Source organism: Drosophila grimshawi, unplaced genomic scaffold (genome assembly GCF_018153295.1).
Source record: "Drosophila grimshawi isolate 15287-2541.00 unplaced genomic scaffold, ASM1815329v1 contig_44, whole genome shotgun sequence".
Lineage (NCBI taxonomy): Eukaryota > Metazoa > Arthropoda > Insecta > Diptera > Drosophilidae > Drosophila > Drosophila grimshawi.
Window position 1 is genome coordinate 18,210,856 of NW_025063240.1, and position 12,721 is coordinate 18,223,576.

The 12,721-nt window shown below is 40.5% G+C and overlaps 1 protein-coding gene across 2 annotated transcripts in view; it reads left to right on the forward strand.

Moving 5' to 3' along the window:
• Nucleotides 1–12,721, forward strand: part of LOC6557418 (collagen alpha-1(XVIII) chain) — a 53,950-nt gene that overhangs the window by 28,452 nt on the left and 12,777 nt on the right. Inside the window, exons 4-12 of one of the 2 annotated variants that reach the window (XM_032736358.1) lie at nt 5,484–5,576; nt 5,864–5,923; nt 6,027–6,092; nt 6,360–6,426; nt 6,535–6,680; nt 6,977–7,114; nt 8,035–8,088; nt 8,972–9,109; nt 11,757–11,876. In XM_032736358.1, coding sequence (XP_032592249.1) covers nt 5,484–5,576; nt 5,864–5,923; nt 6,027–6,092; nt 6,360–6,426; nt 6,535–6,680; nt 6,977–7,114; nt 8,035–8,088; nt 8,972–9,109; nt 11,757–11,876 — 882 coding nt within the window. The remainder of the gene's footprint in view (nt 1–5,483; nt 5,577–5,863; nt 5,924–6,026; nt 6,093–6,359; nt 6,427–6,534; nt 6,681–6,976; nt 7,115–8,034; nt 8,089–8,971; nt 9,110–11,756; nt 11,877–12,721) is intronic. The other variant, XM_032736363.1, reaches the window with a different exon arrangement.

Sequence of the window (12,721 nt, forward strand, 5' to 3'; positions counted from 1 at the left end):
TAGCAAAATTAAAAATATCTGTCACTTTTGTGAGGTTGGCATTTGCCGTTTCATTGTTCTGCCTTTACGTCTGCTGCCACAATTACGTGTATATACACATACACATACACACGTAGCCCCACACACACACACACATACAAAGCATTCCCGAATAGACTCACAAACGTGTGATGTGAGTTGAGTTTTTGGTTTTGTGAGGGGTATCTTAAATTATTTATGCGCCGCAAAATGTGTAAAGTAATTTATTCAGATTATATGCAAAAAACACATGGCAAGTAAAAAGAGAACTTCAAATGAAACGAAGATGAAGCCCTTTTTAAACGGCCGTCAAGTGTCCAAAGTCGAGTGCACAAAATTAAGCTCTGCACCTGCCGGAAGCTGCTTAATGGCGCTTCTTCTTCCACAACTTGGCCGTTAAATTTTATGTTGCTATAATTTAGCTTTAAATCGCAATACACACACACACACACCCACACTAAAATGGGGGGCGGCACCTTAGCTCACGCACTTAAACGGAAATAAAATAAAATTACAAAAAGTGGGCAACTTTTTGACGTAGCGATTGTTATCCTTGCCACTGCCATTGCTCCGGCTGCAGCTCCTGACAGTAAGTGATTTAGAAACTATGCCAATGCTGCCACAGTTACCTGTCCTGGTATCGGTGGAGGAGATGGAAGGGGCTGAGGAAGTGGCATTTGTTTGCCAAGTCGTTGGCAGCCATAAAGGTGAATTTAAATTTGGACTTTTCGCCCCGTCTCACTTTCATTTGTGCCATTGAAATTTGCAATTGAAATTGAAATTGAAATTGAAGTACTACTACCACTGCTCTTGACTTGTAAATAAACGTTTAAAAAGCAATGCCATTATGAAATATTAAAAGAAATGTAACTACTAAAATTCGGTTGCACGTGCATCCTTTCAGTTTCATAAGGCACCCCAGAGCTAAATAATTCGCACACTCACTCATCGGTATTAAGTGTTCCAGAGATCCTTGCGTGAATATGCTAAAAACGTCAGAATTCCGTTTACATATTTAATACGCCCTAACTGGCTTAATCAGCATTACAAAGTAATTAGACTTAATTCCTTTGTACTTGAACGCGTGTCGTGTACCTGTCGCTCTCCCGCCCCCTTTCCACTCCCCACGCCCCTTCACTCACACCCGCCAGTTGGCACCCGGCATTTTTGTGCCACAAAAGCGCGACGATGACGCTGAGAATATTTGTAAACTGTTGCGTGGCAATTTGCATGGTTAATTATCTATTAACCTGCGCATAACTTTTGTACAAACGGATGGATTTTTAAGGCAACAGGGGGGCTAGGTGCCTGCTGCCTGCTGCCTGCTGTTGCCACTTACTCATAATGCCAGGCTATCAGATATAAATACAGCAACACACACACACACACACACATACACAGAGTGAGACAGGCAAACAAGACAAAAATGTATGTGTGTATCCGTTTCCGTCTGTTGTGTCATTGTCGCTTTCGCTATCGTTGTCTCTTTCACTGTTCTTATGTAAGTCCAAAGCACAGCGCACAGACAATAAACAATAACATGCGAAGTGCGGAGAAGGGGCGGGGGAGGGGAAGAGGTGCAGCAGCAGGGCGGTTATAAAAACAAGTTATGCTAATCTTAATGCGACGCCATTTTCAGTTGCCAGTTTACGTTTTAAAGCAGTTCTTTGTTCTTGCTGCTTTCTGCTGCTGCTGCTGCACGCCGTAAATTATGCTTATTAAATATTTGTGCTTAATTAAAAATTCATTTTAACTACATAACACACCTGCCTGTCTGCCTACCTGCCTACCTGCCTGCAACTGGCAACATTCAACTGACAGCTGACAAAGTGAGGTCGAGTTTGGGCTTTCAGCATATCACTTATGCCTGTTTAAAAGAAAGAGTATTATTATTATTGTTGATACGCTCATAATAATCAAAATATAAATAACATTGGCTACTTAAACCTTCAACAAGACATTACCAGCTTAATATGTACGCTTTCAAGATGTATTTCAATTTTATTGCTGAAAAATTGAGTTATTGTATGAAAATCTATTTGGGTTTTTAAAGCAAAGAAGTATGCTTAAAGACTTAGACAAATAACTTAAGTTAACGAAAGCTGCTTTCTTATAACTTCTTAACTTTTCCAACCTGCGAAGAAAAGTGATTTAAAAGTTTGCTAGGTCAAAGGATTTGATCGTTGAGCATCACAAAAACAATAAAAAAATTCGTATTTTGGACATATCGTAAGGCGAACCCATTTCTGAGAATCACTATTTAAATTTAGATTTTTGCCTATCAGATTTTTGGTAAATTTCTCGATATTTTGCTTGAGTTTGTGCGACAAACAAGTAAATACGTGAGATGCCCACCTAAGTGAACCATTTGGGCGTACGAGGGATACTTATAATCAATTTGAACCCTTTTCGCTTAATTTTTAAGGGGTCCGCAATCGTCTTCAATCGATCTACATTATTGACACATTTTTGACAAATTGCCAGCCTGCATGGATTCCGTTTGCGGTCAATGTCCTTTTTTGTTTTTTTTTTTGTTTTTATATCAAAAACGTGATTGGCATCCTAGAATGAAGCGAAACGAAACGAACTACTGACAAAAGGTTGAGCATACCTTTCGTCCTGGCGAAGGAGGTCAACGCTATGAGTTTTATTTGTTTGTTTTACTCTCAGTGCGAACCCTTGTCAAGTGCAACCCACTTCACCCCCGCAATGCCGACGTGCATGTCTCACTGCTCTCTTGGTTTGTCCTTGCTCCGCTTTAGCACTTCCACTCACACTTCTGCCCTTAATTATGTGTGCTGCGGCCCAAGACAAAATCAAATGCACACGCCACTCGCACGCCCAGAGAACAGAGGCTTTCGCTCTCGGCCTAAGTCCTAGCCCCAGTTAATTGCTCATGGCGCCACTTGACCGAGCTGCTGCTGCAGTTTAGTCGACTGGCAGCTTCAAACAGCCTCACCTACGACATAATGGGGTGGACAGACAGAAAAGACTTTATTTCTGGTCGCCTCTCTGGGTCCACTTTTCATTATTTAAAGAGACTCAGCGACCATTGTCTGTGCTTGACCCTCTCTCTCTCCTTCTCTGGATTGCTATCTTTTCAGTATTGCTTGCTTATTTATTTGCCCACGCCTTTTCGTTGGTGACCATGGTCCCACATCTTTGTATGCCTCGTTGCGCCGTTGTCGGACCCAATCTTCTAAAGAGGTTGCTTTGATGTTCCCCAATCAGCAGTTCATCGCTCTTCTGAATCATGTACTCGTGTACTCGTGTTTTGCTGTACACTACACAGCCAACCCTCTTCAAAAGGGTTCAAATTGCGAGTACTTGCGACCCCGTTGTTAGTGTTCCTTGGCTCTTGGCAGTCGCATGGCACTCTTATGCCTTGTTATTGACTTTGAATCGCATTCCGAGGCGACAGCTGAGATACTGAAATACTGGCAAATTATTCGTTTAACGACTGTGCCTCTTTCAGCGAAGTATTTGGTATCGGATCTTGTCATTTTTTCTTAGTATTTATGTATAATAGAAGTTTATCGAACATATGAGGGCTTAATATTATCTCATGTCTATCTGAGCGACATAATCCATATAATTTAAAGCTATTTGCTCGGGATGATTATCTTGGAATTAATACACTGACTTAATACGCAAATCATAATGAACGCCAGCAATCATCAGATTAGTTCACAGACAGCCGGAACAAGGAGCGACTTCTCACGCCCTAAAAATACCCCTTTAGCCACTTAATTTCCGTTTCTAGTGAGTTTCTTTGTGGCTTATTTTGTTGCAAAAGCACTCACAGATAGAAATAATGGAATATGCTTAAAAACAAAACAGGGCCAGCAAACACAGAGTCTTGTCTATACTATATACGGATATATATGAATGTTTCGTGCTTTCTGATTTTGTTGACCCGGCAAATGGCAAGTACTTTAAGCCCAAATAATGCAGAGCATAAGAAAGAATTCAAATTTAATCGAGAGTGTGCAACTTGGAGATATGCTCTACACAACTGATCTACAACATATAACATATAAATAATCAATTATATACATTTTCATTTGGATCACATTCCTGGAGATGAATCAAGTTCTCATTCTGAATATATGTTGAACAATGTGCTTGAGATCGTCATGTTTTCGAAGATGAAATATGGCTGTAATGCTGATCAAAGATATGTGGGAAACAATAGTATACCTCTAAAGCGAAAAGCGAAATCTTTAATGGCCCCATTCAGCAGACTCCACAATGGCTAACAACAACCGCAAGCCAAAGCAGAAGCTCAAAAGGGAATAAAGTGGACTGAAAGAGCAAAGAACGCTCATTTCTATGTTTATTGGCAGCCATTTAATGCACTGTTCGTGTGTGATTCGGTGATGTAGCCTCAGTTGTCCTGTTCTTGCTCCTGCTGCTGTTCCTTCGTTCCTCGGTTCCAACAGAGCCAGCGACTGTTGGGCATATTAAGCCATTCTGAATGCCGCTTGCACGCTTTTAACCCAAAACTCAACGACTCGGCGTCTCAGACAAAACTTTTAACATGGGATGCATAAAGGCACCGTGGCCATTACTATCAGTTACAGTCTATGCCAAGCCAACAACAGCGACAACAACAACAACAATAATAATAGCTGGTTGACTGCTGCTGCATTGTGCCTGGGCCTGGGCCTGGTACTCTGGTGGTCTAGCTCTGTGAGTGTTTGCTGCGAGTTTTATTTGAAAGAACTCGGAACTGGGTTTATGGCTGATGTGCATTCAGTTGTTCCTCTATCTCGCTCTCTCGTTCGATATCGGTCTCTTTCTGAACCGTTGTCTCTGTGTCAATGCAACAGCATTGCATTGTCCCTGGTCCATTGTCTCCTAGAGGTAGGTCCTTTAATGTCTGCGGTTAGCAGTTCTACAGACTACACTGATAAGTGCACCACCCATTTCCATTTCTCCCCTTGCAGGTAAAGTGTGTGTGTGTGCGTGTGTGAGTGTGTGTGCGCATTATGTACTTGTGTGTAATGGCTGAACCCTTTTCCACCCCATTGTCACACGGACTTCCTTTTTTGATGTGAGTGAGAGATTGGAAAGAAAGGGGAGTGCACATTAGTTTGCGTGGGTGGCAAATATGCGGCAAGTGGCAAGTGGCAAGTGCTGTTCGAAATTAACATCAATAATTAATTTCGATTTGCAGCAATTACAATTGGTATGGAGCTGAGAGACAGCTCTGGGCTGCATTTACAAACAGATTTATGGGTGCATTTATTCAAATGATTCACAAATTGATTGATTTATTATAAATATTTATTGATGCATTAGTTGCTCTGGGATATGCGGGATTGCAGGCGCCTAACATGGGCGTGTTTCATGTGTGCTGCTCGCCGATAAATGCTACAATAATTATTATAAACGCATTATTAATATGAATTTCGATATGTGGTCAAGCTTTTATACCAAACGTGTGTATTTCATGTACACAGGGATATTTAGAAAAAATCTATGTTTATACCAACCCGGAGGCTATAATAATTCAATGCATGTCACAGCCAAAGCCAACGGCAGCAGTGTCAACGGTAAGTTCAACAGTTGCAAGTTCCATATCATTCAAATGGTCGCAATTAAATCTTAATTATGGAGCAGCTACGATGAATAAATTAATTATTATTTTAAGCTCATAAATACATAATATTAAAATATTGAACAAAAATCATCATAAAATTAGTTGTATATAAGTAAGATAATTCGCCTGTGACAAGTTTTGATTTGAATATTGAATTTTAAATATTGGTTTGCCATTTATTTTGTTTTTGCTTGGAACCAATTATAATTGTGTTATTGATTTTGTACCGCTAAATTGAAGGAATTGGATGATGAGACGGCTACCGAATCAACCAGTGAAATGTTTGCAGATACAGAAGAGGTATATTTTCATAATTTGCTTATAAATTTTTATTTTCCAATTTATGTTTGATCCAATTTAATTTTGTGGTTTTTTATTTATAATTTATTTTTATTGTGTTCAGAATTCCCCACCCGATGAATCAGATATTGATCAAAATGATATTACCAATGACAATTGGTGGTTGCAGGTTTGTTTTTTTTTTCTTTGGGCGAATAAATCAAATAAGCTACTTTTAAAAATTAAAAATCGCAATATCGAATAAGTTAAACAATAACCCGGTAATCATTCAGCTCTTAACAGAGTTGATTGTGCAATTGCAGCCGCAGGTTGTGCAGAATTAATAAACATGTCAACAACAGCACTTTGCACTTTGCACTTTGCACTTTCCGCTTAATGAGTTTTTAATAAGCCAACGACACTAATGTACGTATATATCTTTACCTTTCGCCCACAGGCAAGTGACAATTTCGACGACAGTGGATTACAGACCCCCGGACAGACGCCGTTTACGCACGAAAGACGTAAGTACATCTGAAGCTCCGAGCAAGATTGCTGTCCGGATTTCTAATTAGCCAGTTTGCCTAATGAAATGACTTTTGCTTTACCCAAAATCCACTTTCCTCCGGCAGCATTACGCGGCGTCAAGGGCGAGAAGGGCGATCGGGGACCCAAGGGCGATAGTATACGTGGCCCGCCCGGACCACCAGGTCCGCCGGGCCCCAAAGGTGAAACGCCAGCATATCCGCCTTTCATCGAGACACCAAGTGCGGGGGCTGTAAGTATTAAAATAGACCCAGCATTCATTTCCAGACTTTGCAACTGTGCAAACATTGTTAACCCCAATGCAAATGCAGCTGGAACTTTAGTCAAAGCTGTAACTTTATTTCCGACTTATTGGCAAATACAAATACGAATCTAAGCACTCAAAAAAAAAATGTTACCCAGAACTCAATAGTTCAAAGTTAATTTTTCAAACACATTTTGGTTTGCATAATTTACAAAAATTCGGACAAAATAAGCAATTTTGGACATAAGTAGTAAAAGCAAATCGTGATTGTATTTCAATTGCAGAAATACACTGGCGAATGTACATGTAATGCGTCTGATATCCTGGAGGCCTTCAAGGACAATGAAACGATTCGTGTAACGTTGCGAGGTCCGCCCGGTGCGCAGGGCAGGGATGGCAAAACCGGCGCCCCTGGACTTACCGTAAGTACATGCCACTACACTATACTCATCTTATGCAAAGGGGGGGACAAAGCGAGTTGGCAGAAACTGTTGGCAAAAAGGCAATATTTGACATGGATCTAATGCATTTTCAATTTCATTACACACATCGTCTAATCTACAAGAACGAACAAAAAGAGAGAAAGGAGAGATAGGACGAACTGTAATAGGAGTGCGATGGTTATCGCCTGTCGGCTACACATATATACTCACATAAACACACACACACACACACACATATACATATACACATATTCTTGAATACACGCTGCTCTGTTATCCCATGTCAAACATCATAATTTGCAGTGTGTATGTGTGTGCGCGTGTTATGTTGGTGTGCGTGTAACCGGAAACGAGGAAAAACGTTAACGTGCAAAGAGGAAACGAAAATTTCTTTATAAAGCTGGCAACTCAGGCTTAAACACTTATCCACTTTGGGGTGCTACTGGCACTCGTTATATTATCTCATCAACCGGCACCGTCTTTCACAAGCCATAAGAGTTGTATGTACGGCACAAAGAGACGACTCTCTCTCTCGCTCTCTCTCTCTCTCTCTCTCTCACTATCTGTATTAGGTAGCCGTTCATTCAATGTGCTTGTGTGTGTGCGTGTGTATCTGTGTGTCTGGGTCAAAGGCTAAATCCACAATGCTACAACGAGATGTTGGCCTCAACATCCACTCGACTCAAAAGTGCCTGTCACGTTGCAAAGGCAAAGACTACTCGGTAACTTTCATGGGGCTAGCCAAAAATATAAAACCTGCAGGCAAATGTACTTAAGCTGTAGCACTATCTAGCAAATGCATTTCATTTTGTGTCAACACACACACAGACACACACACACACACAGAAAGATTCAGTTTAGTATCTCGAAAAACTCTTACTCATTGACAATGTGCTTAGCAACCTGTGGAACGCAGCCTCTCCAGAACATTGCAATATATCAAAAGAAAAGCGGTACGGCGGAAGTAAAGAAGAAAAATAAAGTAAAACATTCTGCGGCTAGCAGCAAAACAGCTATGAAAATATGCCTGCCCCAAATTGTAGAAAGGCCCCAAAAATATCCAGCTGCGATGTGTAGTAGGCTGTGTACTGACCCCTATATCACAGTCATTGCACACAGCTATTTTCAGACCCAAACCCCCAACCAGCTCCCAATCCAACTTATACAAAATGCTTGAGTAAAATATGGCGAACTGGTGCGCATACCGGAAATTCCTGCGACAATTTTGCTGCTCTACTGCTAATCCCTTAACTAATCGCAATTAATTTAAAAGACGACGATAAGCAACAGAACATTATAACAACAGAAACAAGAACAACATCAACAACAGCAACAACAACTACTGAGAAATAGCAATGTACAAAGGACAACAGAAACACGAACAATCCAAAGGCGAACACAACACGCAAATGGCGCACAGCGTGACCATTTTGCATAAGATTAAGGACATTGGAAGACACATTTTTTGTGTGTTACACCAACCAACACCAACAATATACAAAAAGCAGCCTACCAAACCGGATCTGACTCAAACTCAAACCACAAGCCTCCTCGGTCTGGGCAGCTGGGGCCGTGTAGATTAATGAGCTCGGTCTAAAACGTAGCGATTATGTAAATCGGCCACAGCCAGTTAGAACCGAACACAGCCAACAGACCCCCCAAATAGTTTAGCACACTCTCTAGACTATATATGTATATTCCAGCTATAGTAGACACAGAATTAGACGCAGACATAGATGTAGATGTAGTCGTATATTCAATATAAACGCCCACTAATGTGATTTATTTGTTGGTCGCCGGCGGCGTCGTTTTTCTTCGTCTCTTTTGCATATACAGGGTGCCACTGGCGTTACGGGCGCTCGCGGCCCGGAAGGTATCCAGGGGGAGAAGGGCGAGCCAGGCGTTGACGGCATGCCCGGCGTCATGGGTCCACCAGGACCTGCGGGCCCGCCTGGCTTGCCAGAGAGCTACGATGTAAGTACACCTTTAATTCGATTTACAAACAAATTATAAGAATATCATCAATATATATATATATATATTGACGTAAATTCACATTTAAGTTCGGTTCATTAAGATTTTACATTTTATACGTATCCATAACAATATGTTAATTTGTACAGATATATTATGCATCGCACTTTCTTATAATCCTTATCAATTTTCATTTGATGTTCTCATACTAAAGTAATTTATTTCATATTTATTCGATCATTCATCACTTTTAAAATACATTATTAGTTAGTTCTAAGATCGAAACTGGTTTAGTTACGATTTTAATACCCTTTACCAAAGGTGATATATAGTTGATGAGGACTATTTGAATCTCCTATTTATATTTCGGCTTGTCTATTTGTCTGCTCATTTAATCATCACAGAAACTATATTAGTAAAAAATTGCCTTAATATTAAATTAAGTATCTATTTTAATAGACTAAGTTAAAATCTCGGTAAAGGGTATCTCTGAGTCGAGCACTCCCGACTTGCACAATAATATAACAATTATTACTAACTTTTACAACTATACTTTTGCATTCTGATTGAGTGAGTGAATAATTATCCCAAGGATTTGGGCCTGGAGCTCAATCAGCAGAAGCAGAGTATTAATTCTTCGGTTAACCGACGATACAAGTTTAAGTTTCTTTTTCTATCAGATGCTTTGAATTTGAGCAACAAAATTGCAACTTTTACGACATACCTTAAAGGGCAAAAGTCGCCGGTCCGCTTATCTATATATCCGTCGGAAGCTTTCAATCACGCACCTTTTATCAATATTTTCTTTTTAATGAAGGCGCACTCTGCGGTAAACATCGGTCATGTTTTGCTAGCCACACAATTTGCCTAAACCAATTTCCTTTTCCCCAAACGAATGACTGCACCTGCACTGTGAAAAATTGCCGGACAGATTTTTGGGCATGTCAGGCAGGTGGGCGCCACCAGCATGTTGGTTGTCGCAAATGGGTTATCTACGCTAATAATCTTAAAACCACAAACAACAACGACAACGGCAACAAAAATGTCTCGAACAACATGAACATCTCCCAGAAATGCCGAAACGTAAGTGTCCTGAGCACGCAAACCGAAACAAGCCCAGACCCCCACACCACCCGGAAGCACCGCTTGCCTACACCGAAGAGTGGTTGGCGGGGAAAGACGGTTTGGGGAGGGAGGAGTTGCAGCTGGCGTTGCCTGCGGGTTTTGTGATTCAGGTCTGTTGGAGTGCTGGCATGCCAGCTTGTGGCAATTACTGTTATCAGCGCATGGCGAGCAGTTCACGCGGTTAAACGCGCTAACACGCATACAGATACTGGAATTCACACACACACACACACACACACACACACACATACACACACCATCCGACTCTCACACACTCACACACATTTGTCTTGCCGGCTTTGAACCCTTTCTGTGCAAGCGAAGCTTTTATTTTTATTTTTTGGCCCGGCTTTATCAACGCATTTCAACGCCGTATGTTGCCTGCTTGGGCGTATCTTTCGCGCATGTGGTTGTGTGTGTGTGTGTGTGTGTGCGGTTGTGGTCGTAATCATTATCGCGCTGTTACGGTTATGAGAGTGTCAAGCTACTTATGGCTAACGCGCCAGTTAAATCAGATGCTCGCTCAGTCAGCCTCCCTATTGTTTTATGCGCTCGTCGGGGGTTTATTATCATTATCTCAGCATGACGTTTGTGGAGCGGCTAGGGGTAGGTACAAGGGGTAAGTGTCGGATGGGGAAGGGGGCGTTTTCAATTGCTATGTTGCTCTTGTTGTTGTCAAACATGTTGACCTTGTCGGCGTAGGACAGAAAGCTTTTAAGTTTATTGAAATGACTTTTGATTGTTGACACGGCGCCAACTTTTTCAAAACGCTTACGGACGAGGTGGCATTTGTATTTACATGTGACTGTACATGTGTGTCATTCCAAGGGAAATGCGATTATGTTTTTTGTAAAAGTTGCAATTTGAAATGCCAAACATTATGAACTTTTGTACGCCATATCAAATTGAAATCATATAATAATACGCTTTAATTTCACGCCCATTGTTCTATATTATTATAATAAAATCCAAATCGTACCACAAAATATGTATTCTTGTAACCATCAACACATAAATAACAGATAAATTGGAATCCTACCAGGACTTTCAAGGTATAAACATTTAACAATTTCATTTTATGTTCCTACTACTAAACCAAAAAAAAAAAAAAAAAACAAAATACTACAACAACAATAAAAAAAGAATAGCTCTAAACAAAAACAACATGAAAGCACAAGTTTACTTTGGGTAAGCAATGGCCGCAAAACCTAATGGACTAGAACCCCGTCGGCATCATTAGTCCCAAAACATTAGGGGCGCCTAACGCACAAGCAATACATACTCTTCCAAAAAAAAAAGGGGCGCTTCAGATCATTAATCAAATTTCCTTAGCAGATATGTATGTATATGTAACTACGTGTATCATTGTTGTGGGCCATCGCGAGTGGTGCCATCAAAGGTCGCCTGCTGCTTAAAAAATGCTGCCCCAAAAATACATGTATTGAAAAAAGAAATTGTACAACAAGCAAATATTTAACAAATTACTATGCCTTACCTTTCCACAACATAAACAATCGCACAGGAATCCTTAATGGGCAACTCAATGACCAACCTACGCAGCTCCACATCAACGCAGGCAGGACCAAAGGGAGCGACCGGCGATAAGGGTGAATCCGGACGTCCAGGAGATCGCGGTGAAAAGGTGAGTCAAAGTTCAATACCGCCGCTTATCCGGCACATATTGGATATGTGTATTCGAGTGTTTAATGTATGTGTGCCTGTGTGTGTGTGTGTGCTTGCTCTGTATGCATTATAAAGTGTGTCCACAACATTGTTGTATCAAACCATAACTTCTGCTCTATTGATTACTCAATTGATTTTGGGGCACTTACTGCTGGAACCGTTAACGGGCAATCGATGTCATAACAATCGAAAAATTTGACTTACTACGCATTCCCAAAATTACATGGCCTAAAATTTTCCACAGACATAACTTTATCAAAACGGCATCGATTTCTGGATTAACACAACATTTTTATTTTGAATGAATGATTTCTTTTCAAAATTCATAGTCAAATTTTATGCGAAACAAATCTTTTATATTTACTTTGTAAAAACTGAACTAATCTTGAAAATCTACATCGTTTTGCATGTGGTTTGAACTTTATTTAATAATTCTTTTAATTTTGGCAACACATTGACTTTGTTGTTGTAGCAACTATTCTATTTGTGAAACGTCGAATGAATGAAACGATTTGTTACTTGCCCAATCACATAATCGCATATGCTTTCTTTTATTGTCAAATATGTGAGATATATTCGTTGTCTTTTTCTCACTCGTCATATATGTGCTTCAATCCCATGAAATTGCCATCATTTAGGTACAATTTCGCAGATTTATGACAGTGCATTCATTTGCGTAGCCGGAAGTCCATAATTTGGCGCATAAATTTCTATCAGTCCTCCACTGGAAACCACCCTTACGAGAGTGTGTCGCCACATTTGATGTGTGTGGGGCAATTTGTGAACGCTTATAGCTCATTTGGT